This window comes from Pantherophis guttatus, chromosome 12 (assembly GCF_059756535.1).
Source record: "Pantherophis guttatus breed Tessera chromosome 12, ASM5975653v1, whole genome shotgun sequence".
Lineage (NCBI taxonomy): Eukaryota > Metazoa > Chordata > Lepidosauria > Squamata > Colubridae > Pantherophis > Pantherophis guttatus.
In genome coordinates this window covers 3,430,178-3,457,196 of record NC_142074.1, presented here as the reverse complement: position 1 = coordinate 3,457,196, position 27,019 = coordinate 3,430,178, and the positions used below count along the sequence as shown (strand labels likewise).

Sequence of the window (27,019 nt, the reverse complement as noted above, 5' to 3'; positions counted from 1 at the left end):
ATGCTCCTGGTTCGGACCGGATCGCCTGATCCGGTAGCGATGGTGGCGGGTTGTTCGGAGAACTGGTAGCAAAAATCCCTGCCCCCCCCAGTGCCCAGCTGAGCCACACGATCATCAGAGGCTTAAAAAAAAAAAAACTTTTAAAAGCATTTTTTCTACAACCTCTTCCGCCAAAAAAATGCTTTTAAAAGTAAAAAAAAAAACCTTTGATGATCACGCGGCTCAACTGGGATGTCAGAGGCTTTTCAAAGCATTTTTTTGCATTTGCAGAAAAAATGCTTTGAAAAGTTAAAAAAAAAAAAAAAAGTTGGCCACGCCCACCCAGTCACATTCCTCCCCCAAGCCACGCCCACAGAACCGGTAGTAACAAATTTTACATTTCACCGTTGGCTGAGGAACTCTGGGAGTTGAAGTCCACAGAGCCCTGTGCTAAGAAAGAAAGGGAGACCCAGGCTAGTGAAGATGGTCAGAGAAGGAAGGGTCAAGCTGCTGCAGGGGAATGATGGCTTCCACTTTCATCCTAAATTGTCATCCCTGGGTGGAAAAGAACCAGGTGGTGATGCAAATATGGAGTCTTCATTAAAGATTTGTTGATGGACCGAACTGAGGGACGAGCATCCGTCTTCAACCAGTCTTTAATGGGACTGGACTCTTAGTCGAGCTCTTACTTTTTCCAAGCATACTGAATTAAGGCGATGGAAGCCATTTTGGTTTAGCGGTTAAGGCACCAGGCGATGGTGAGTGCCAGTCGCTGTTTCTCAGCCTGGCCTACCTCACAGGTTTGCTGTTTAGGGAGGGGGAATAGGAGGAGGAAGTCGTGTTGGACATGTTAACTACCTTGAGTTATTTGCAAAATTAATAAAGGCGGGATACAAATAAATGAATAAAAATGCAGCACTTGGGACTGCCAGTATAGTACTTTGAAGCAGCCCTTGCTTTGATCCTCTCCTTCTGCAAGTATTTGCTGAACGTAACAAGTACAGTGTATGTCATGTGAAGCACAGCTCATTCCGTTCTGATTTCCTTTTTCTTTCCATTTTTTGCAGGTTCATGTCTGGCACAGGGCTGGTGATTTACCCAGAAATTGGGGACAAGCTGGACATAATCTGTCCGAAGGCAGAGCCATCCAAACCGTATGAATATTACAAACTGTACTTAGTGAAACGGGACCAAGCAGAGTTCTGCAGCACCATCATGGACCCAAATGTGCTGGTGACCTGCAACAGGCCTGAGCTGGAAATCCGCTTTACCATCAAATTTCAGGAGTTCAGCCCCAACTATATGGGCTTGGAATTCAAAAGATACCAGGATTACTTTATCACATGTGAGTGCCCCCTTCCCCCAAAGTCTCCCTCTCTCCCAGTGTTAACTTTCTCTCCCAGACTCCTGTGGAGAGTCTCACAATCACAATCCTCTAAACTCCACTGAAGACGGTACCTATGCTGGTAACGAAACATTGGAAACGAACCCGCAAGCTCGGAGAACGAACCTTCATCCTCCTCTCACGGTCTTTCTCTTCCCCTCCTCTCTCTCCCTCCCACCTCCCTTTCTCTCCTCCCCCTGCACCCCCATTTCCACCCAGGAACCTCTTTCCTTAGGAAAGACACCGCATTGTTCAATTGCAATTTGTTAAATGCTCTGTGGAGCCATCTTGTTACCTGTGGTTCTTTTGAAAAATTCTGAATTGGATTTATTTATTTAGCGTATGGCTGGTCACACACAGTATTAAAACACTTCATTTTTACAGGTTAAAAACAATAAAAACAATAAAAAAGCAGTAAGAAAACCTAAAAGGAAAACAGAAATAACATTTCAAAGTTTAATGTCGAGTTTGGAGATCCAGTCAGTAGCTGCCGTTGTTATGCAGAGGAAGTCCCTAGAATCTCCTGGATACCTTCTGTTAGGGCATTCCCTCACTATATGCTGGATAGTCTGTCGAGGGGCCCCGCAATCACATTGTGCTGAAGGTGTCTTTCCCCATTTATACAGGGAGTCAGCACACACCCCATGAGTTGTTCTAATTCTATTATATGTCACCCATATGTGTCGGGGTAGGCTAAATCCTGGAGGTCTACTACTAGGACTGATATGCTCGGAGACATCTTGGGGGGAACAGCTATTCCACGCCTCCATCCACTTTGTGTGGTGTTCTGATGATCGGCCATCAACTTACGCGCTGTCAAAATTGGTGGTTTTCTTGACTTTAATCGGCATCTTAAGAGATCAGGAGTGTATCCATGTATGGGTAGAGAGGAATTTAACAGGATCTTACTATACTCCCGAATGAGAGCTTCTTGTCATCGTAAGTGCGGGGGGAGTATGTGACTAAGAACTGGTAACCAGTAACTAGGTGTAGATTTTATGCACCCAGTAATTAGCCTCATCGTATGGTTAAGTTGAACATCAATAAGTCCTGTATGTGAGCTGTTCAATTCTGAGTTGGAAATAGCTGCTGTGCTGGATGCACAAGGGGAAGGGAAAAGATTCCTCAGCTGCCTGGTTCTCCATGCACTCCCAAGCGTGCTGCTGGCCGAGCACAAGGGTAACGTTTGCCTGGGCAGATGTCACATCCAAGAGCAGGAGCCAGTGGAAGTCCGGAAAAGTTCTGGATTTGCTATGTTAAAAGTCTCGGGAAAGAGTCTGAAGGGAGACAGGAAACAAAGTCAAGAGTGCATTGGGAGCGTTTCTCATGATTTTGATCCAGAGATTGAGAGCAAAGTAAGCTTCCAGTTAGAAGTCCTCTCCACGCACCATTGGTGATTGCTTCGATGGCCCCCATAGTGTTTCTCCCAAGCTCTGTGCCGCTTTAACTGTAGCATTTAACACAGCATTTGGAGTTCTTCAGGAGAATCCAGTGGTTTCCTTGGCTTGTTGATTTGCACATCTCTTGGAAGGGCATTTTTTTTTAGTCTGGGAGGGGTTAGATTACCAAGATGTTTTGGTGGAAAACCAGCCCAGAGATTTCAGAGCTGCACAGAATCACTGGTATGGAATATGTTGCTGCTTGTTCCTCCTTTTGGGCACCTGTTAAATGCATCTCCATGGCTGAGGAGGACCACCCTGTTTGGGATCCTCTAGTACAGTGTTTCTCAACCTTGGTAGCTTGAAGATGGGTGGACTTCAACTCCCAGAATCCCCCAGCCAGCAGCGCTGGCTGGGGGATTCTGGGAGTTGAAGTCCACCTATCTTCAAGCTTCCAAGGTTGAGAAACACTGCTCTAGTATGTCTTTTAAGCTCCATAGCAGTCTCTGCCCCCCATTCCCCCAGAGATTGTCCTTCTTCCCTATCTTTCCACATCAAGAGGAAGGACTGCAGCCAGGACAATCAGTATGGGTAGCCTTTGACTTATGACCCCAATTGAGCCCAAAATTTCTGTTGGTAAGTGAGACATTTATTAAGTGGGCTTTGCCCCATTTTATGACCTTTCTTGCCTCAGTTGTTAGGTGAATCACTGCCGTTGTTAAGCTAGTAACCCCGTTGTTAAGTGAATCTGGCTTCCCCATTGACTTTGCTCGTCAGAAGGTCGCAAAAGGGAATCACATGATCCCGAGACACTGCAAACGTCATAAATATGATTCAGTTGTCAAGTGTCTGAATTTTGTTCCTGTGACCACGGAGATGCTGCAGTGGTCGTAATTGTGAAATAATTGTCATAAGTTCCTTTTTTCAGTGCCATTGTAACTTTGAACGGTCACTAAATGAACTGTTGTAAGTCAAGGACTGCCTGTATCTCCATCCACAGAGGGGGAGGGGCAAGAGGAGTCTTTCAGAAGGACCCTCCCTGGTTTTCCAGAGAGTAAGGGGAGAAACTCTTCCAGTCTCGCAAGATTCAGTAAATAAAGATAAGAGTGAGTTCTCAGACTGTAGTTATGCTTCATGTCTGGACTACCTCAAAGGGCTAACGTAACTATTTGTGGGACCTATTTTGGTTAGGTACACTATTATCATTTAGAATAATGTAACGGGTAACAGTAACAGGTACTAGTTCAATCTATAGCAGGGGTCTCCAACTTTAAGCTTGGAAGACTTCAGCTCCCAGAATTCCCAAAGCTGGCTGGGGAATTCTGGGACTTGAAGTCCTCCAACCTTAAAGTTGCCAAGGTTGGAGACCAGGGGTGAAATGTAAAATTTGTTACTACTGGTTCTGTCGGCGTGGCTTGGTGGGGGAGTGTAATGTGATTGGGTGGGCGTGGCCAACTTTTTTTTAATAAACTTTTGAAAGCATTTTTTCTAATGCTTTGAAAAGCTTCTGCCGATCAGGCAACTCAGCTGGGATCGTCAGAGAGGCTTTTTGAAAAATGCTTTGAAAAGCCTCTGACGATGCCAGCTGAGCTGTGTGATCATCAGAGGCTTTTTTGGCTTAGAGGCCGGGTTGGCTTAGAAAATGAATTTTAATTGGGTGTCTGTAGTTTTTTAATATAAGGTTTTTTAATATAAGGGCCAAAGTTTAATATATTTTAATTGTTTTTAAATTTTATGGGTATATGTTTGTTTTAATATGGCTGTACACCGCTCTGAGTCCTTTGGGAGAAGGGCAGTATAAAAATTTAATAAATAAATGAATAAATAAAAGCATTTTTTCGTCGGAAGAGGTTGTAGAAAAAATGCTTTTAAAAGTAAAAAAAAAGGCCTCTAATGATCATGCGGCTCAGTTGGGCATGGTGGAGGGGGGGGCGCAGGGATTTTTGCTACCGGTTCTCCGAACCACCCGCCGCCATCGCTACCGGATCGGGTGATCCGGTCCGAACCGGGAGCATTTCACCCCTGTTGGAGACCCCTGATCTATAGTGTAGGTAGCTAAATAGATCCTTGGAGCAGGACGGCCACTTTTGCCTCCTGCTGGCTCCCGACTTCTCTTTCTAACGTCCTATTTGTGTTATTTGTCAAGTGCTGCAGGGCCTTGTTGTTTATTTATTTATTTATTTTTTGAATTTGTATACCGCCCTTCTCCCTGAGGACTCAGGGTGGTGAACAGCCAAGTAAAAACATCAAGTACAAATATTAAAATACAATTAAAAATATATATATAAATTTGGCCCCATTTGGTGGGGGATGCAGCCTGAAAAGGAGGCACTGATTGATGGGCTCTCCTGTGGCTGACGTTAGGAGGGCCTCTAATGATGTGGCAAGACGGATCCTTTTAGGCCCGGTGTTCGTGCAGCCCTTGGCATCGAGGGCCTGTTCGCAGGACCAAACAACATCCGGTCCTACTTATCCTCCCTCCCAATGAACTTCTCTCATTTCACTGATTGGGGAGAAGGAATTGTTTGGTTTCTGCTACATCTGCTTTCTATATAGCCACGGAGGACGCATGGAATGCTTCTAGCTGGGGCTCTGGATGCCAACAGGGTTTCTTTCCTATTGTCTTCTGGGCCTGCCCTGCCTAGATTGTTCCAGAATACCAGTGTGGCTTTGGGCTTCTTTCCTTCGTTTCCACCCTCCACTTCACTAAATGGACATATGTTGATATGCTTGTTTGGCTTTCATTTCTGCTTGAAGAGTTGAAAATGGCAAGACGGCGAAGAATGACCACGTACAGTTTTTAGATAATTACAGACTTGGACCAGAATTTCCTCCCAGGCTGTCCCTTGGTCCCACTGTGAACTTAAAGGGTGGAAGGAAATTGAAAGCAGATGCCTGTTTGGCCGTGCCCATTCAGCAGAGGCTTCCACCAACTCCTCTAATTCAGAGAGCCTATGATTTTCTCGCTCTCTAAAAGGAGCCGTTCCTTTGCTGCCATCTTGGTCCAGTTAAAAGAGCTTCTGGAATAACAGAGGAGTCACTGAGGCACGTGAGCAGAGAGCAGGGCAACAGGTTGGCAGAACCAAAAAGTGGGAAAAGAGGTGAACAAGTATGATGAGAACTGCTCTAGTCTGGATGGAGCTGACCATCAATTCGTAGGGAAGGGAATAGGTTTTTCAACATATTTAATATTAATGCTCAGGTTCGTTGTTCCGTGTTGTATTTCTCTTTTGATAGGAAGCACTTTCCAAGTCTTTCCTGAACTGGGCTTTGACGGCCTTCTTCTCAGGTCAAGTAAGACGGAAGGCTTTTGGTGGGGGGAAGCAGCACTGGTCTTCAGATTCTATTTCAGATCATCATAATGTTATGAAGCATAAAGGTTGGAAGAGTCCTTGCAGATAATCTAGCCTGACTCCCAGCTCTACTGAAGGACCCCTTAATAGAACCTCAACAAAGATCTCCGTCCAGCCTCTGTTTCAACATCCCCAGCAAAGGCAGAACAGATTTTCTGAGGCAGTTCTTACCATTAGGATTTCTTTTCCTGGGGTCCAAGTGAAAACATGCTTTTGAAATATAAATTCATTGGGCTTTTTTTTTTGCCTTCTGATTCAATTTTGAACAATTCTGTCTATACTTCTACATGTCGGCTCATCAGATGCTTGAAGACAATTGTCATGTGTTCCCCACAATCTTCTCCAGATAGAACACATATAACAACTTATTCCTTATATGTTTTTTCTTCCTTAATTGTCTGGGTTCCTTTTTTCTGGACACAATCCAGATGTCAGTGTTCTTAAAATAAGACCCTGTCAGAAATGGTGTACGGTCTCCTGCTTGGGCGGTGGGTTGGACTAGATGACCTACAAGGTCCCTTCCAACTCTGTTAATCTGTTATATCTGTTAGATATCCATAATGGAATGCAATATATGAGGTGTGCTCTGGCCAAAGTAGACTAGGGAGAACCAAGGATTTCTCTTAATCTCAATACAGGTAGTCTTTGAGATATGACTATTCACTTAATGGCCACTCAAAGTTATAACAGACTCCCCACCCCCCAAAAAAACCCCACCCCTATATACAACCATATTTCAAAGTTACATGTCAAACACAAGAAACCATGAACCACAGTTGTTCAAATGAGTACAAGATTATTCCACACTGTCACAAGAATCTAAATTATTTACGCTCAAATCAAATTAGAGGTAGATAAGAAACTGTGGAATTCAAGGTGGGCTGGACTCAGAGATTTCCAAGGGGGGTGGGATGCACTTGACCCCTTCCCAGGGGTGAAATGCTCCCGGTTCGGACCATATCGCCCAATCCGGTAGTGATGACGGCGGGTGATTTGGAGTACTGGTAGCAAAAATCCCTGTGGCCCTCCGATGCCCAGCTGAGCCGCGTGATCATCAGAGGCTTTTTTTTTAGCTTTTAAAAGCATTTTTTCTACAACCTCTTCGGCCAAAAAATGCTTTTAAAAGTAAAAACAACAAGCCTCTGATGATTGCGCGGCTCAGCTGGGATCATCAGAGGCTTTTAAAAGTATTTTTTCTACAAGAAAAGGTTGTGGAAAAAATGCTTTTAAAAGGCTCTGACAATTCCAGCTGAGTTGCCTGATCAGCAGAGGCTTTTTTTTTCTTTTGTAGAAAAAATGCTTTTAAAAGGCTCTGACAATCTCAGCTGAGTTGCCTTGATTGTCAGAGGCTTTTAAAAGCATTTTTTTCTGCAACCTCTTGGGGTTGTAGAAAAAATGCTTTTAAAAGTAAAAAAAAAAAAAGTTGGCCATGCCCACCCAGTCACATTAACCCCTCCCCCACCAAGCCATGCCCACAGAACCGGTAGTAACAAAATTTTATGTTTCACCACTGCTCCTTCCTCAGCATGATCATCTCCTCCATCGTGGCGGCTGCACCGCCCACTTTCCCCCAAAGCCTGCAGCGGGTTGGGGCAGAGGCCCAGCCCACAAGTGTGGCTTCCTTCTGCAAAAGGTCCCCCATGGACGGATGGCTGAGCTTCCTCCCTGGCATTTCCAAGCACAGGGAAGCTTTGAACGTGGCTTTGAACGTGGCTGGCCCCGGGCCTGGATCTGGCTGGGCTCTTTTCCTCTGCCAGGCAGCTTTTTGCTGCTTGTTTGCCTCCTTCACAGACCCAGCTAGGTGGGGCCTCCCCCATCCAGGTGGTACTCCATGTTCCGCTTAATGACCTGCATGTTCATTTAACGGCCACATCAGGAAGAACAGAGGATGGAGGGTCATTAAGCGAGGCTGTCTCACTTAAAGGCCGTCACCCCTCGCGACCGTAATGGGCAGGCTCCTAGGTCAAGGACTGCCTGTACTACATTTTAGTTATTTGTGTTTCATTTTTTTGCAACCGCATTACACTGTTGGGGTGTCTGGGATAAGTCGCCACAGCCAACTCGCAGCTGGACAGTATACTAGATGATGATGATGATGATGATGATGATGATGATGATAATATTCAGTTCCCCATAGCTGGATCAAGAAATGCCTGGAAATATTAGGCATCAGCAGCAACATACAAAAATTCATGGAATCTTCAATGAACCTCTGGAAAACAAAACTTATGGCTAATGAAGAAGAACTGGGTGAAGTTGAAATTAAACGAGGCATTTTCCAGGGCGATTCCCTTTCACCCCTACTTTTTATACTCTCAATGCTACCACTGACAATCATTTTGAAGAACTGTGGATACGAACTTGCAAAGAAAGGACTGAAAATCTCGCACTTGATGTACATGGATGATTTGAAGCTGTTTGGTAAAACAAAAGCTGAACTGAATTTATTAATTGAAAACACAAAAGAATTCAGCCAAGACATTGGTATGCAGTTTGGAATTGACAAATGTGCAACAATAGCAACCAAAGCAGGCAAGATCATAGAAGAGGATGGAATAGAACTAGAGAATGAAGAAATGATAAAGGCAGTAAAATCAGAAGAAGGCTACAAGTACTTGGGGATTTTAGAAGCCTCTGACTTAATGCATAATAAAGTCAAGGAATTAACTTCAGCCAAGTACATTCGGCGAATTCGTAAGATATTAATGTCCAAATTGAGTGGAGGAAACATCATAAAAGCCATAAATACCTGGGCTATACCTGTGATTAGATACTCTGCAGGAATAATTGACTGGACCCAGATGGAGTTAGACAATTTGGACAGAAAAACAAGGAAGCTTATGACAATGAATCATGCCTTGCACCCTAAAAGTGATGTTGACCGATTATATTTACCAAGAGCAGAGGGTGGTCGAGGACTCCTACAAGTAAAGCAGACTGTGGAAGAAGAAAAATGCAGCTTGAATGATTACATCCAGAAAAGTGAAGAACCAATGATTAAGGAAGTAAATAAAGGAGGCCTTTTAAAGACAACTAAAACAAAAGCAGAATATAAGAAAGAAGTAATTGAGCAGCGAGCTGAAAATTGGAAACACAAAGCTCTGCATGGCCAATACTTGAAAAGTATTGAAGGCAAAGCTGACCAGAAACTAACTTGGAACTGGTTAAGATCAGTAGTACTGAAAAAAGAAACAGAAAGCTTTATTTTGGCAGCTCAAGAACAAGCCCTAGCCACAAACTGCATGAAGGCAAAAATTCAGGATGTTACCACCAACAGCAAATGCCGCCTCTGCAATGAGAAAGATGAGACAGTCAACCACCTGATCAGTGGGTGCAGCAAAATTTCACAAACTGACTACCTACAACGCCATGACCGTGTTGCTAAGATCATTCACTGGAAATTGTGCCAGAAGTTTGGATTTGAGTACAGCAAAAACCACTGGGAACATCAGGTTGAGAAAGTTTTAGAGAAAGAGAAACTCAAGATCTTGTGGGACTTTAGGATTCAGACTGACAGGCACTTGGTCCACAACACACCTGACATAACAATAGTTGAAAAGAAAAAAGTATGGTTCATTGACATTGCAATACCTGGTGATGCACGAATTGAAGATAAGCAGCAAGAAAAAATCACAAAGTACCGGGACTTACAAATTGAAGTTGAGCGACTGTGGAAAAAGAAATCGTGTGTTGTCCCGATTGTAATTGGAGCCCTCGGAGCAATACCCAAAGGGCTACCCCGCTATTTAGAAATTCTAAAATTGCCGGACTTGAACATTTTGACTCTACAAAAAAACCACCTTACTCGGAACAGCTTACATCCTCCGACGATACCTTAACAGTTCCTAGGTCCTTGGTTAGGACTCGAGCTGCTGAGCTATTAACCAGCCTCAAAGGCTGTGAATCTCACTAAAGATTAAATAATAATAATAATAATAATAATAATAATAACAACAACAACAACAACAACAACAACAACAACAACAACAATAATTTTATTTATATACCGCCCATTCTCCCGAAGGACTCAGGGCGGTGTACAGCCAGAATTAAAATACAAATACACAAATATACAATATCCTAGTTAAAATTAATTAAAATCATTAAATAGTTTTGGCTGAATTTTAAAACCCAAAATTAAAACCCAATTTAAAATCATTCAATTTGACAGCCCCTACTACTAGACTAATCGTTTCATTGAGTTACTTTCATTATATTGGTGACCATGTTTTCGTCGTAATTATTGTAATTCTTGTATTTCTGGATTGACTTTATGTTATTATTATTGGCCATATTTCCGTTGAAATTAATTTGACTTTTGTATTCGTTGAATTATCCTGCGGCATGTTGGCCGTGGCAAGTTGTCCCATTCCAGACTGCTGGTTCATCTTTGCTTGTGATCCTCCGAGGCCCCCCCGATTCCCTTTCTGGGAAGAGCTGCATTCGTCTTGTTATCTGGAGGGGCAAATCCCAGGAGCTTCAACCAACTTTGGCCAGTGCTAAGAGTTTTTTTGATGGAGCAAGCTGGAGAACCACAGGCTTCCCACCTGCATTTTCTGCATTCTAGTAACGTTGTTTTAGGTTAGACCAGTGTTTCTCAACCTTGGAAGCTTGAAGATGGGTGGAGCCAGAAGTCCACCCATCTTCAAGCTTCCAAGGTTGAGAAACACTGGTCTAGACCTTCCCTGCTCTGCCTCGGAAGCCAGGTGAAAGAGTGTGGGGGTCATAGCACAGAAGGCTCTTCTTCTGCACCCACCCCCAGAATTCCTTTGCTGACAGAGTCCGTAGCATGCCCCTTCTGCTGGTAGGGGTGGGACAAACCCCATGGGCCTGATCCTGTCCAGAGTCTGGGCCACCCTTTGACTCTAGGATGTTACCAAAGCTTCAGCAGGGCCGTGTAGTGAAGACCCCAGGATATCCCCCAGTTCCTTGCTTGGTAGTTCAAAGTAGTGACATCTGAGGTGATGGGTGTTAGAAAAGCTAAGCTCTGATCTAAGCCTTTTGTAAGGTCTAATTGACACATGGATATATCAAGCTGTTGGGGCCCCCATTGCCCAACTGCAACCACCATTTTGATTCCCCCCCCCAAGCAGAGGCCACTGCTAATGAGAATATTTGTAGCTCAGGATTGAAACGAGGGGTCCTTGGTGGTCTCTGAGCTCGCTTGTTTTCCTGCGGTTGTTTCATTACCCAAACTACGTAATGTTATCAGTGCTCACCGGAGGCCACTGGTTCAGTCCATTCAGTAAGCAGTTTATTATTTTATAACAGCAGGCTGCTGTTTTATATGGAAGGAGGTCTCTGTGTGGGGCGATTTTGTGTTTTGGTGTCACCTGGCTTTGGAGAAAGAAAGAAGAGAGTTTGATTGGGTTGATTGTGGTGTTTATAAGAGACAAATGCAACTGAAGAGGAATACTCTGGGCATTGCCAAAGTCTTCCTTGTCTGTTATGTTCTGAAATGTGGCCCCTCAGGGGTCTAAGTTCCCAATCATCATTGTTAGCAGCCCCCATTCCATAACCATAGACGTGAACAAAAATGTAAGCTGTCCTTCTCCTTGTGTCCTGCTGATGTTTAGCTGATCTTCAGCAACAGGCTGGTGCAAGATATTGATTTAAAGCTCTCCTGGAGCGTTGTTTCTGTGCTTCGGAATTTAATCGGTTGTGTGCTGCTCTTTAAAAAGTCTGCTTTGCCCAAATTGGTCTTGGATGGTTTTGGAAGTTTCCTTGCCTTAGGGATAATTGGGTCTTGTTTTGCTAGGAAGCAAGTGGTCCTTTGATCCTGCCTCAAAACACAGAGCTGGAATGAACACGGCCAAATTCCGTGTTCAGTATTGAAGCTAAGGCAGCTCAGAAAGCTGAATTCTTCAGCAATTGAGAAGAGGAAGGACAAAGCTGGTCATTAAAAGGTCTTAGTTGCTAATAAAATGGAACTCTGAGGAGAACATCCGAGACTCTCCAATCTAAGCAGGCAAACCTTGCATTCCAAGACTTCCTGAACTCCCTCCTGGTAATGTTCGTTTAGAACAAAGAGCAAACAATGCAGAAGTTTTGTAGTGAAGTCATGAGGAATCCATTACATATGGCATGAGTTAGATAACCCTGTGAAGAAACAGACTCAGTCGCCCCTCTGGATTCACCCTTTTAAAGACTGGCTGAACAATTCCAGTCGTTCTGGCTTCCACATAGCCATAAGATAAGACTTGTGGGGCCTTCCAGCGTGTTGGTATTCACCTTGTGCTTATTGAACACGGAAATGATGCCAAATGTAAAGAGGTGAGTTCAAGAAAAGAGTGGCCTTAGCTCAAAATCTCCATCTTGGATGAGGGGGCTGAGCATCTTTCTACACAAAGCAGTGAAATTGTAGGTTTAGGAGCTGCACCATGGCTCAGAAAGGCATTAAGCTTGGCGGCTTCTGTCTGTGCCTCGCATCTGATCACACAGTACAAATAATGTGGCCAAGCTGAGAAATATCAGTAGCCTCATCAGTGTCTGGTTTCCTCCGCATTTTTTTGGGTGTTCCTCTGAGATGTCAGCTTCAAGGAAAGTTGGTTACAGAACCTAAGTCCCGTCTGTCTTTTCTCCTGCATCAACCCACCACATGAACGGAGAGCTGATTCAGCAGTAGGAGCCCATCTTGATGGTTTCTGTGGGTTGCAACTAGAGCCATGAGTCACCCTCTTGGCATTAGGAGGTCCCAGGGCTTCGTTAAGATGAGAGGGATCATCTTAATGTTCTGAAATTATTTTTAAATTGCCTGTAGACTATCCATTCCAATTTTGAAATAGTTGAAGTAAGCAATAACTATCACTAACTAGCTAAGCTTGATGCAGATCAGATGTGATTTGGCAGAATCGGAGTGGTTTGAAAAGTCATCAGGTGGCAGTTACATTGGGTTGAAAAATACCTTGAATTTTATTTCTGATGAGTAGAACTGCATTGACGCCTTCTTGCTGGCTTCCAGAAGGCTGTGCTTTCACTCAGAATGATTGAGATGTTTGAATGCAGATGAATGCAGGCAAAAGCTAAATGCAGTTTAGCGGTGAGCAGAAAGGTACCCTTGAACCTTTTCCTTCATTTTTCAGTAACAATTCCTCCCTGCGATTCGCACCATTACGATGTATAAGCAAAGGGAGGAGATTTATTATAGAACCAAAAAAAAAAAAAATGTCTCCCTTTGCTACCCAAATGCAAGACTTGAAACTTGACTTCTCCTAATTGCAAAAGGGAGAATAGCGGAAAGACTCAGAATAAAGGGTAAAATAAGTGTGGTTGACTTCTATAGGCTTTTCCCCGTCTATGTTTGTATCAGGTTGAAAGACCAAGGCTCGTTCCTTCCTCTTTTCTCATTTCCCTCTCATTTTTGTCTAAAGCAGGGGTCCCCAACCCCCTGGGCTGCAGCCTTTTTGGAACTGGGCTGGGCAAGCGGCAGGCAAGTGCATGCACGCAGCTCCATTTGCACGAGTAGTGGGCACTCACGTGCGTGCATGACGCTCCATTTGTGCGAGCGGTGGGCATTTGCGCCTGCCACTTGCACAAATGGAGTTTCACGTGCCCGCAGGAGTGCCTGCTTCTTGCGCAAATGGAGCTGCACACACGCTTGCCTGCCACTCACACAAAACCATTTCCTCTCTCCCCACCACGCAAAGGTTGGGGACCGCTGGTATAAAGGGAAGAATGCATAGTAGGGATTCCTCTTTTCCCCCCATCGCCATGGGTGGCTTTGCCCCTTAAAAAAGGCACAGCTCAGAACTCCAGGATTTTAGTTCAGACAAACCGCCAGATTCCCAGCCTTTGTTTAATGTTCTCACTAGCCCAGCCTTCGACTTGTCATTTCTCATCCTGTGACTCCCTGCTTTCAGAGAGGGGAGTTTTGCTTCTTCTGTGGATTAGAGATGAAGAGACTGAGCTGTACCTCCTCTTTTTCCAGGAGTGCCTGAAAATCTCCCAACATCTATTGGAAGCAACAGCGAATGGGTGCCAAATGCTGTTCAGCAGCCTCTCTGAGTGCCTTGTGAGGCTTGTGTGCACCAAGAATAAATACCATTGTTTTCAGGGATGTGTCTCTCGAAGGGTGAATGGATGCAGTCTGCATAGAGAAAGGAGAAAGAAATTCTAAGTCTCAATGAGTCTGTTAGCTACATTTCTTCAAGAGTGGGAGGGCTGAATTGGTAGCAATGCGGGGCAGTAGGATGAAGAGGTCCGAGTGGATCCCAAAGTGAAGCAGAGCAGGCAGTGTAGAGTAACGGCTAAAAAGTGTAATCAAAGGGTTTGACCAACAACAACAACAGCAAAAAATAGCATTCAGAGACGGGTAATTGTTCCCTTGGAGTTTGCGTTGTTCAGTATTGGGCGCCTGTAAAGGGAATATGTCGGTTCCTGAGCGAGTAGAAAGGAGAGGTTCTAAGCAAAACAAGGCAGCCAGACACCAATATAATTCGATGAATTATAAGCATAGGATCTACAAATACCCAAAAGGCTGCCATGGCTCTGTTGAAAGCAGACGAGAGTGGTTTGAAATTATGGAAAAAGAAATTCTAGCAAACAGTAGGTGAAATTTCCCGAAGATCACAGCTGTTGAAGAGAGGTTGTTTAGTCCAGTATTGCTGACCCTCCAGCTCCCTTCTCTACCTTTTGGGAGCCAAAGTTCTTTGCTAGGTTTGTCAAGAATATCTTTGATCTTCCACTAGATGTAGAGGTTGCTCCCATTTGATGTCAGGGTAGTTTTTTGTTGTTAGTCACGAAGTCGTATCTGACCCATCGCGACTCCATGGACAACATTCCTCCAGGCCTTCCTGTCCTCTACCATCCCCTGGAGTCCATTTAAGCTCATGCCGACGGCTTCAGTGAGTTAAAGTCCCCCATTATTATTGTGGTGAGCTTCCTGCATACTGTAGCTAACTGATGAGTAAAAAGTTCATCGTTTTCCTCTGTTTGGGTGGGGTGTTCTGTAATATTGCATACGCCTATAGAAATGCCATTCCGTTTTCATCCTTGGGTTCTTTGTTTTGCATTTCTATAGAGCTTTAGTTACTTCTTATATTTAGTGCAACTCCACCTCCTCTTTTATTAGGTGTGTTTCTTTTGATGGTCTGGTCTACAGATTCCTGGTTCAGTTTCCCTGAGCAGTGATCCAGTTGATTTCCAGAAACATTCTTCCCAGTTATTGTGAAGTAACCCATCCCTTGCCAGAAAGCCCCACCCCACCCCGCCCCATGCAGGTATTTTAAACCATGGTCTAGGAATCGAAAGTTCTCTCATCGAGACCGTTCTCTAAGCCAGTGGTTTACTTCAAAAGTTCTGTGTTCCTTCATTGGGTGCCTACCTTTCATTGGGAGTACAGAGGTAACCACCACCTGTGTCCCCATCTCTTTGGCTTTCATGCCTAGCTGCTCACAGCCTCTTGATACTTTTTCCCGACTCTTTGTCATATCAATCATCCCTCCGTGAAAGAGGAAAAAGGAATGATAATCTGTGGATTTAATTATTTTAGTAAATCTCTCCGTCACAACTTTGATCTTTGTTCCTGGGAGACAGATTGATTGTCCCGTCTACAAATTGCTGATTCAGATCCCTTGAGCCACAGTGAGTCTGCTATCACCAACACATGCCTGCAGGTTTTCTTATGAAATCGATTGGACTGGGTTGGGTTTTTTTCCCCTTCTATGAGTGACATGTCTCTTTGTCTTCATTCAAGGTTCATTTTCTGTTAGTTAATTTTTCCTTACGGTATTCAGTTCAATTTAGTTTAGTTCGGTTTAGTCTGAGACACAAACAACATCAGAGTGGTTAGACTTGTCTCTAGACTTATCCCCCCCCCTTAATTTTTTTCAATTAGTTTACATTTACATTTAGTACAGATATACCTTGGGTCTTCTGTGAGTATGAATACATACATGGCACCTATTTTGCAGGCTTTTTTCCATGGCTGAATATTTTTCCATGTGTTTTTAAAAGTGCTATTATTATTATTTTTTTAAATCCTGTTCCGTTTTCTTCTTTTAAATTAAGGAATTTAATTCCTTAACCAATCGTTGCGAGTTGGTGGTGGCAAGTTGGCGAAATAATACTTGTCTCAGCTCTTCTTGTGGCTAGTGTTGAAATTCCTTTGCTTCTTCCAGGCCGCCTCCATTCTCAGCTGTCGCCCTGCACGTCCCACTGTCTTTTCTGATGCCGCCACTCCTCCCTCTCCGCCTCTTTTTCTTTCTTTGGCAGTTCTTCAAAACTGATGTCTAAATTCTCCCCCACCCCCAGTTCCAAATTATTTTATCTCTATTCTTCCTCCTTTTTCTTCTCCTCCACTCCGAACTGCTCCTTGTTGTACTGCTGCTTACATGACCACAAGATGTTGCAATTGTTATAAATGCAAGCCAGTTCCCAGGCACCCAAACTGGGATTATGTGACCGAGGGGGTTGGTGGTTAATCATAATGTTGGGGATGAGTTGTAAGTCATTTTTTCCAAGCCCATTTTAACATCAAACCGTTGAGGAAAATGTGCACTTAAATGTGCAGTACATGCATGTATGTATGCATGTATGTGTTGGATGGTTGGTCGGGATTTATGGATAGTTAACTAGAAAAGAATCATGGAAAATGTTTTTGTACATGCTAACTGCAACAAGATGTAGTCTGCGCAAAGATGGAAGGATTCCAAAATACCCACTCTGGAGGGGAATGCTTGGGAAGATGACAAAATTGGCAGAAAATGGCAAAGTTAACTTGCTTGATCAGGGACAAAACAAGAAGTACGCTTATTCGTGATTGGAAACCCTTTATGGACTTTTGGATGAAAAGAGAAAAACTGAACTGGTGACTTTATTCTATAATCCGAAAGGATAAAGTGTGGGAAGAAGGCAATTATGAGGCAACCTTAAAGAGGGAGGATAGATGATAAATTTCCTCCACTGAGGAAAATGAAGAATAACTCTGACTGGACACGACCTAGAGCTGCTATTAAGGCCTAGTCTGTGGCAATAAAAGCTGTGAAAAGAGCATTATTTCTTTGTCCTTATTGTGCCCACAGAGTGCCGCCCAGTGCTATGTTCCAGATCACTCGGCCCCTCCTGGGTAATCATCTACAGCAGGGGTCTCCAACCTTGGCAACTTTACGACTTGTGGACTTCAACTCCCAGAATTCCTCAGCCAACTGAGGAATTCTGGGAGTTGAAGTCCACAAGTCGTAAAGTTGCCAAGGTTGGAGACCCCTGATCTACAGGGCCAAGCAAAGGAATTTTTTCAGCTCCTGAGGGAGAAAGTATTTATTTATTTATTTATTTATTTATTTATTTATTCATTCATTCATTCATTCATTCATTCATTCATTCATTCATTCAACTTGTATGCCGCCTTTCTCCGAAGACTCAAGGCGGCTTACAATGCATTTAAAAACCATATATAAAACATTAAAAGTTAAACCATTAAAAACAATTAAAACCCATTCACACCATTCATGGCCGGATCTCGCTAGATCACAAGAGCGAGATCAACGGCCCCAGGCCTGCCGGAAGAGCCAGGTCTTCACCGCTTTTCAGAAGGCCAATAGGGTGGGGATGGTCCGGACCTCAGGAGGTAACTGGTTCCAGAGAGCCGAGGCAGCCACAGAGAAGGCCCTCCCCCGCGGGCCCGCCAGCCGGCATTGTTTAGCTGACGGGATCCAAAGGAGACCAACTCTGTGGGATCTTACCGGTCGTTGGGAGCTATGCGGTAGAAGGCGGTCTCGAAGATAGCCTGGCCATGAGCCATGTAAAGCTTTAAAGGTAATAACCAACACCTTGAATTGTGACTGGAGACCAAAGTAACTTGGATTGATGCCCACTTAGGTCCCGTGTGTGGAGCAAGTCCATGTGAGATGCCTGAGGAGACGTCTTCCCAGTTATCTGGGAACAGTTTGACAATGTTGGATCTGAGGAAGTGGACAGAGTCCTTGATGCTGTCAGTTCTACCACCTGTCAGTTCAATCCTTGTCCCTCCTGAATGGTGAAAGCAGGTGGGTTCAGGCAGTGATTGATTAATCTCAGCAGGAGGGGACATTTTCGGGGGCTTTTAAGGAGGCCTGGCCTCCTTAAGAAACCATCACTTGATCCCACCTGCCTGGACAACTTTCATTTTGTTTCCCATCTTCCCTTTTTAGGGAAGGTGGTTCGAAAAGGTGGTTGCTTGGCAGCTTCAGACGGTCCTGGATGAAACTGATTATCTGGACCCCTTCTGGTCAGAATTCAGGCCCGGTTGTGGGACAGGAGCAACATTTAGTCAAACCCCATTTGGAATCCTGTGTCCAGTTCTGGAGATCTCATTTAATAAAGAGATTGCTAAAATTGAGCGAGTCCAGAGACATGAAGCAAAAATGGTGCAAGCTCTGAGAGACAATCTTGTTCAGGCTTGGTTATGGGACAGAAACGCCCTTGGTTGCTCATGTTGACAGTCTCTGGCGAGAGAGGAATGGGATAGTCCAGGGGTGGGCAATTGTGGTTCTTTTACAACCTGTGGACTTCAACTCCCAGAATTCCTGAGACAGCCAAGCTGTCATTAACCATGTATCCTCTTGGACCAACCATGGGATTTGGGGCTGTGCTCTTCTGGTTTGGTTTCTTCCTCCAAGCCTGGTGCTTATCAGTGTTGATAAGGGCCGAGAGGTCCAGCCCATGGCCTCCCCTCTGTGGGGCACCGTAGGGCTTGGGAGTCTCCCTCTGCTCCTGTTAAACAGGGTGGGATATCATCAGTATGCCAATGGACTCCGCTTTATGTCTCCATGCTGGGTGGCCCAAGTAATGCTGTGGCTGCCCTTTCATGGTGCCTGTGGCGGTCTAAACGGGGCAACAGTTTCAGCTGAATCTTGATAAGTTGGAGGAGCTGTGGGTGTGGGGCCCTTTATCATCTTACTTCTGGATAGGGTTGCACTGGCCAAGACAGACTCAGTGCACAACTTGGGGGTTATCCTAGATTTGCCATTCCTGGTCAAAGAACAGGAATGGTGGTTGTGGTTAGGAAGCCTTTGTGCGGCTTCCTATTGTGCCCTTTTCTGGATTTTGTGCTCAGTCACTCATTCCTTGATCATCTCATGTCTGGATTATTGCCATGTGCTCTGCATGGGGCAACCCTTGATGAGTATTCAGAGACTTGTTGGTTCAGGACACACAGTGGCACGGACCGTTCTGGAGGCCCCACCTGTGGCACATGTAACACCAGTGGTGGGTTCCTCCCGGTTCGGCCCGGTTCCGCCAAGCCGGTAGCGATGATGATATGACGTCACCGAACCGGTTCTGCCCCCCCGCCCCCCTGTGTTATTCTTATCTTTTATTTGGCCCCACCCCCAATCTATTGCTGCCTTCTGAGTCCCAGCTGATCGGCTAGAGGGAAAAAAACTGTTTAAACTCTTGCCGTGGGGCTTCAAAGGGCCGTCCTACAACTGATCAGTGTTAAAAGAAAACAAATGAGTAGACAGGTGCCTGCAAAAATAAATGGGTAGACCGGTACAGCTCTGCAAGCAGTTAAAAGCCTGGTAGACCAGGACCTCTGCTAAATCCTAAAGAATTGTCACATGACCATCAAGCCACGCCCCCAAAATAAGCCACGCCCACAGAACCGGTAGTAAAAAAATTTAGAACCCACCCCTGTGTAACACCATTGTTAAGTGAGCTGCACTGGTTGCTGATCTGCTTCCAGGTACAATTCAGAGGTGTTGATTATCATCACCTTTAAAGTCCTTTATGGGTCTGAAACACCTGAGCAACTCTCCTGCCCCAATGGCACTGCTCTGCCCCTCTTATTCGGGCAGAAAGGGCCTGCTGTGGAGCTCGCTGGTCCTGGAATTTCAGCTTTTCTGCCGCCGCTGCCCCTCTATGGAGCATCTTGATCCATCCCACCTGCCACTCTGGCCTTCCAGAAGGGCCTTTACGTTTGCCTCTGGGGCTGGAGGCACTCTGGGTTGGGGAGGGGGTTGGTGCAATGACAGGGAAGGCACCCCCCATGCTCCGCTTGAGCCCCTGGTTTTTGTAAATACTGCACTTAATCCTGTGTGGTTTTGTTTTTCTATATTTCTATTTTATTACATTCTAAACCGCCCAGAGTCATTTTGGAGAGCAAGATGGGCAGCGTGGTCATTTACATAGAAATCAATAAAAAGTCCTGGAAATTGCATGGATTTGTATGTGTCCCCCATATATGAAGAGGTGGTGTGGCTTGGTGTTTTTAAGCCCCATTGAGGCCCTGTTGCTGGCAAAGTGGGGAGCAGAGGAGTTTTGGCACCCCGACCCCCCCCTTTCGCCTGGGCAAGCCAAGAAGGCTTCCGAGGCAGAGCAGGGAAGGTCTAGACCAGTGTTTCTCAACCTTGGAAGCTTGAAGATGGGTGGACTTCTGGCTGCTGGATGGGGGATTCTGGGAGTTGAAGTCCACCCATCTTCAAGCTTCCAAGGTTGAGAAACACTGGTCTAGAAGGAGGCTGAGAAATGACTGAATTCTGGTTTGTTCTGACCAGCTGCCACTCCTATCCCCTCCCCAGAGACAGCAGAACGGACATGAGTTGGGCTGACCTACTGTGGTATGGGGCCATAGGTCTGCATCTTTGGGGTGTCTACAGACTTGGAAATGATAGCGAGGATAATAGATGAAATTGGGAGCCTCTGAAAATGGAGAAGCTTTCGTTGGGGAGAAGCAACAAGAGAAGAGAGAAGTGACCAGCTGACCGGGAGGGCTGAGAAAAATAAGCCGAGAGTGAGATATTGGGGGAGGGGGTGTTTGGGGCCTTTTGCCACCCATGACCACCTATGTTTTATGTTTGTTTTATGTTTTATTAGATTTATATACCGCCCTACTCCCGAAGGACTCAGGGCGGTGAACAGGCACAGAATAAAATACATAGATACAAAAGTTAAAAGACATAATTAAAACCAGATTAAATAATTTAGCCCGAGACAATTAAAAAATCCCAATAATTTAAAACAGATTAAAATTTCGATTTAAAAATTTTTTAAAACAGGGGAGAAAATTAGGCCAGGCCGTCTTGCTGAAATAGGAGAATCTTAAGAGCACGGCGGAAAGTGCTCAGATCCGGGATCCTCCGTATCTCTGGGGGGAGCTCATTCCAGATAGTGGGTGCCCCCACAGAGAAGGCCCTCCCCCTGGGGGCCGCTAGTTGATATAGCTGACGGCACCCGGAGGAGCCCCTCTCTATGAGAGCGTACCGGCCGGTGGGAGGCTGCTTGTGGTAGTAGGTGGTCCCGTAAGTAGCCAGGTCCTAAGCCATGGAGCGCTCTAAAGGTGGTAACCAAAACCTTGAAGCGCACCCGGAAGACCACCGGGAGCCAGTGCAGCTCGCGCAGGAGAGGTGTCACATGGGAGCGCCATGTTGCTCCCATAACCACCTGCGCGGCCGCACTCAACTATGAATTCATTAGTTGTATTCATGGGGAGGAAAGAGAGTTGCACGGTTTCACTTATCATTTTAGGGGGGGTCTGCTAGCTGTTCTCCTTTTCATCTCCCCTCCCTCTCCCTCCTCTGTTTTGATCTCCCTTTTCCCCATCCAAAACCCGACTTTGAAGTCAGGAGGTCTTGCCTGGACCCTGCTTCTGCCCTCAGGGTCCTCATTGCTCTGCAGCCCACAGTTGCCCAGAAGACGGGCAAGAGGAAGCTGCACGAAGCAGCCTTTGTGTGTCTGGCACATGTGGATTTGCACTAGTTAAAATTAGGCCGTTACGCAAGGGCCGCACTGAGCTGCGCCTGGAGCAAGGAAAAAGCAGGCCTGGCCTCCCCTTTCTGGTGCCTTCAAAGGCCCGTCTTTACGCCTTCCTCATGCGCCAAATATTTGTGCTCCACGGTTGCTGAAGCAGCAGTCAAGGCCTCCTGGGGAGGCCTTTCTTAAACTGCCCTGTGGAGGAAGGGTCAGCAATCTTTTCGTGCCCAGGTGTGATCTCCTCTGGTGGGCTACGGCTGCTGCTTTCAAGATCCAGATCCTGCGAAATTGCATGGTCCTTGGATGGAGCTCCGTAGGGGAGGGAGGCTAAACTCTCGTTCTCTTTTAAAAAGCTCTTTTTTTGTGCGGTTCAGTGCTTCTCTTCCAGAGATACTGTACGTACGTAGGTGCCCACGGAGAACCTGTTGTGAAATACAGGCTCTGTGGTGATCTGGATTCATCGGAAGCGCCCATGTTGCACCTGGCAGGACCTCCTGAAGGCAGATTCATTGTCTGGGCCGTCACGTGTAACAGCCATAAAACTTCCCCTTTCATCTCCAATGGCTTCGTAGCCCTGTTTGCCAGCCTCTTATTGAAACGTTTTGGCATCCTGTCTCCGTCCTGTTTTGATTTTGATTGGTTGCATCTTACTTTAAATTAAGGGCGCTGAAGCAAAAGTTTAGAGTCTCCTACTTAAGCAGGGGGCTGGACTGGATGACCTCCAAGACCCATTCCAGCTCTGTTGCTCTGTTAAGTACAACTCCTAGGGTCACCCAACTCCACACACAAGAGACATGCCTTTGGGGGGCATGATGGGGGAGGGGTTTTTCTTTTCAGGATCCTGGTGGTAATGGGGTGGGGTGGGAGAAGTTCCTCCCTCTCTGCCTTGTCTGTGCCCCACCCGGGGCCCTTTTATTCTCCCCCAGACTTTGAGGGGGGGGGGTCTGCCTGTGCTGCACTGCTAATTAGGTTGGGTTCTGAGGGGAGCAGAGGAGGCCAGCCCCTCCACCTCCCCCCCCCCAAGTTCTGCACAATGGATAGAAAGGGGGCAGGAAGGCAGCCAGAGCCTGCCTCCCCCTCCCTCCCCTTCTTGCCTATTTTAAGAGAGAGCTTGTTAAGTGGAGGGAGAGACACAAAAGGACCTGCTCTTTTTGGCATGCCCTCCCAGGGACTGTCCTAATCCCTTGGGGGGGGGGCAGCGGGGGCTGAAGGCTCTGTGTATGTGTGTGTGTGGAGGCTTTTCTTCCCGCACCATGAGTGCCCTGACAGCAGCAGGACAAGCAGGGTCTCCATAATGGGAAGTGTCACCTTTCTCCCAATCTTGGGAGATCTGACCGCCTCCCCCCCTCCCTGTTTGGCCTTCCAAAAGAGCTAAAGACCCAGCTTGGCCAGGGGGCCTAGGGGTCCAAAGGGTCTGCCCCCTTCTGGATTAGGAAAGACCCACCTCTTCCCTGGGTACTTTGTCTTCCTCTTTGTGCTTTTTGAACAGCATTTATTTCTGTTTTTACTTTTTTGCTTTATTATTTTAATGTTTAGTAGTTTTATTGTTTGTAAGCTGCTCAGAGTCATCTCTGGACAAGGTGGGCCTCACAGAAATGGAATACAAATGAAAAACTAAATCTGGGGCCTCTGAGCTGGAGGGATGCTGAGGCTCTAGGAACCAGCAGCCGCTTTGGGCAGGACTGGTCCAACCTCCCCCTGCAGAACTGGCAGCCCCTTGGGAAAGTGGGAGTGGGGAGGGGCAGGATCAACTATAGATGTTAGTCACTTTCCCTCTTTTTGACCCCTTTAGCATTTTAAAGAGGGAATGGCCACTGTGATGGGCCACTCTGGATGAGAGCAAGCCTACCTACGTGGGACAACCTTCCCCAGACGGAGTCATGGCAGCTCTGGGCGGGGTGTGTGGGGAGAGGCCCTCAGGCCCACCGTTCACCTTGCCTCTCGTGCACTGTGGGTGGAGGAGGGTCCCTCGGCATTGCACTGTCGTCCTCCTCGCTTTCCACAGCCCTGATGCCTTTTTTTCTCTCTCTTTGCAGCCACGTCCAACGGGTCCCTCGAGGGCTTGGAGAACAGAGAAGGTGGGGTGTGCCAAACGCGCTCCATGAAGATCATCATGAAAGTGGGACAGGGTGAGTTGTGCGGGCGCTCTGGGTGCCTTCCAGGACAAGTGCGGGTTCTCTGAGATCCTTGGGGCGAAGATGGGGAGACCTATAGAATGATCTGGACTTGAGCTTGGTGTCATGGTAGGAGATGACCTTTAGGGGCCTTGAGTGACTTGGGTCCTTCCCAGAATGACCAGGGACCTGGAGAGGTTCAGTTGAAGCTCTTTGTGGAACTCCTTCGCGTTCCAGATGTTTTTGGCCTAAAGTACCATCCGTAGCTGTCCTTTCCCCAAACTGCTCCTTCCAAATGAGCAGAGGCTCCTCGTTGTTTCAGCAGAGTGGCTGCAGCCCTTGTCCCCAAATAGAGGAGCACCTGACTGATAAGAGGGATTGGCTGCCCCTCTCTCTGCATGGTGTAAAATTAAGAATCTCCCCCCCCCTCGCGGGTTTAAATTGCCTTGATTCAGGAAGCTAAATAAAAACTCAGAAGGCAGCAATTGTAAAATACAAAGCGCTGAAAAGACATAAAGGGGTAGGAGGAGGGAATTTTGGAAATGTCTTCAGTGCTATCATTTCAGGCAAGAGAGATGTTCTAGCTAGGAAGCCTTTGAAAGAGCAGAAGAAAGTTGGGGCGCAGAGCCGGTATAGGAGAAGCTGGTGTTCAGAAACTGGTTCCAACATTGGAGTCTCCAAAGTAGCTTTGATTTCACTTTCAAGATTTATATAGCCAGTTTATGGCAAAAAATTTTTTACCCGTGTAGTAGAGGAAGCTTAACAAAATACCCTGCATCATTAGATGATTACGAGAGAAGGAGGGGGAAAGGCGTTAAACCCATTTAAAGCCTCAGAATAAAGATCTTTTTTTGCACCTGCTTCATTCCATGTGAAAGTTGATGCCAGAGAAAATCCTCTGAAGACTTTTTCCGTGCTGGTGCTAATGTCCGGGAAGCTCTTTTGCATGGCCTACAGAAGTGATGTGGGCAGAAAATGGCAGCCTTGCAAAGAAGGGAACCAGGAGGCAGAATTCCAGGCTGAGATTTCAGCAAGAAAGTCAGTGCAGTCAAAGTAGCATAAGAATGTAAATTTGCTTAATGAGATTTGCCAAAACTGACTCCAGTAGCACTGGCCATATACATCCTGGACAAATAATACGAAATACAACCATCTTAACTTTTCATAGGAGATCTGCAGTGATGACATATTTCAATCTGATAGCAATTGTGGTAGATCCAGCTAAGCAAAGCTACTGAAAACTGGGCTCCAGGACAACTCACCATGGTCAGTGAGCTGGTCGTGGCGATTTGTCTACAGTGAGTTGACTGTGGCAAAAAGGCTATGGCGAGTTGGCTGCGGCAAGTTGTCCTATTCCGTGAAAACTGGCACATTTTGTTGAGGTTTTTGAAAAAGTCACATCTTTGTGGACTTTTAACTGTTGGTTAAAAAGTTGAGTTCTGGCCCACTGGGATGGGTGGGACTTGGTTTTGTTCAGAAAAGTTGATGCAGCCACTTCTGGGCTGCAAAGGAGACCTAGGAAATGCTCAATGGTATGGATGCCATGATGCCACCAGGATAAAGTGCTATTTCCAGGGTTGGGGAGTGTAGAGAGGAAATGGGAGCATAGGAGCCTTTGACTGCTCACTCAAGGAAACTCACAGGGTTTCTGGGAAAGACAAAATGCTGTGGAAGTGAAATGGGTGATTGGAGGGGAAGAAGGACACCCTGGAAAACGAGCCAAGTAGACAAGCAGGGGAGCTGCCCAGCATTATCCCACAGTCCTTTTGAAGATAAGAGGGTAGCAGGTGAGGCCCATGCTTGATTTCTTCCAGGGTTGAATAGCAGCAGACACACCTTGGATGAGGACTTGGTGTGCTTGCTAGCATTAGCTGATTGACAGGTTTTGTTCTTTTCAGTTTCATCTCTCCTGGCCCAAACAAAGACAGATGGAAGGGTAGAAAGCTTTTTTCCTGGTCTGAAGCAAAACACCTCAACCTTTGGAGGCTGGGATCAAAGGGCATGTTTGCTTGGCGCATGCAGTGCCAGCCTTCTTGGATCACAGGAGATCCTTGTGTCTCTTTGACAGAATGCTGTTGGCTGTTGAGAGGCCAAGCATTCCATGATTCCAAGGACCAGTGTTAGTTACTTGGCAAATAAACTACAATGCTTGTTGATTGAGGACATGTGCATAGGAGCCATGATGGTGCAGTGTAGAATGCAGGATGACAGGCTAACTCACTACTCACTGCCAGCAGTTCGATCCTGACCAGTTCAAGGTTGACTCAACCTTCCACCCTTCTGAGGTGGGTAAAATAAGGACGCAGATTGTTGTGGGAAATAGGCTGATTCTGTAAACCGCTTAGGGAGGGCTGTAAAAAGGACCATGAATCAGTATATAAGTCTAAGTGCTAGTGCTGTTGCTATCTCTGCTCTTTGGATTTCCATCCGAGAGGCCCAGAGATGTAAAGAGGAACGCCTGTGCCTGAGGACGTTGAAGAAATACCAACCTCTGTGCAATTTTAATTGGTTCATGTTCTTGATGCTGGAAAGGAAGAGTCAAGTCTGTGCAGCTGTAATTCTGTGGTAAAATCTGAACGAAACGCAGAAGCTTTAATAGGTCTAAGTTGAAGGCAGCTGGGACAGATTTGTAAAAGCCAAAGGCTCTTAGAATAGGGAGTAGTTGGACCTGTGATATGAAAAAGTTCTGCCTTTCTCAACTGGAGAATAGAGGCGATGGGCAAATTCTGATTTTCTATGGGTTCTGTTTGGCAGGTCTTTTTGGTCTCCTGCCTGCTTTTGAGCAGAAAAATAATTTATGTGTGATTTCCAAAATGGTTGGGTCTTGTCTGTGCTTGTTTTGGCCGTGTGGTGTATATGTGTTTTGATGTTAAACTTGCTTAATTCCCTCTCTGTCATTGCTTGAAATCAGTTTTTGGGATTGTTTTCAGCCCAGTGTTGGCATTTTTGCCAAAATTGTAAGGGGGGAAATTGGAGAAGGGAGTCTCTGAAAGTTGACCTCTTTCCCAGGGCTGGATAGTGTAGTAATTAAAGTGCTGCCTTTGGTGCGGGAGTCTGGGGTTCAAATCCTGGCTGCTATCTGCCTTACCAGCAGAGACCCCCTGAGGCTTCACCTACTCACCTTAAAATGTGAGAGGGACCCAA

The 27,019-nt window shown here is 45.9% G+C and overlaps 1 protein-coding gene across 1 annotated transcript in view; it reads left to right on the top strand.

The window, feature by feature from the left end:
* Positions 1-27,019, top strand: part of EFNB1 (ephrin B1) — an 85,636-nt gene that overhangs the window by 39,145 nt on the left and 19,472 nt on the right. The window contains exons 2-3 of the mRNA XM_034435128.3: positions 1,047-1,324; positions 23,798-23,890. Of these exons, the coding sequence (XP_034291019.1) occupies positions 1,047-1,324; positions 23,798-23,890 (371 nt within the window). The remainder of the gene's footprint in view (positions 1-1,046; positions 1,325-23,797; positions 23,891-27,019) is intronic.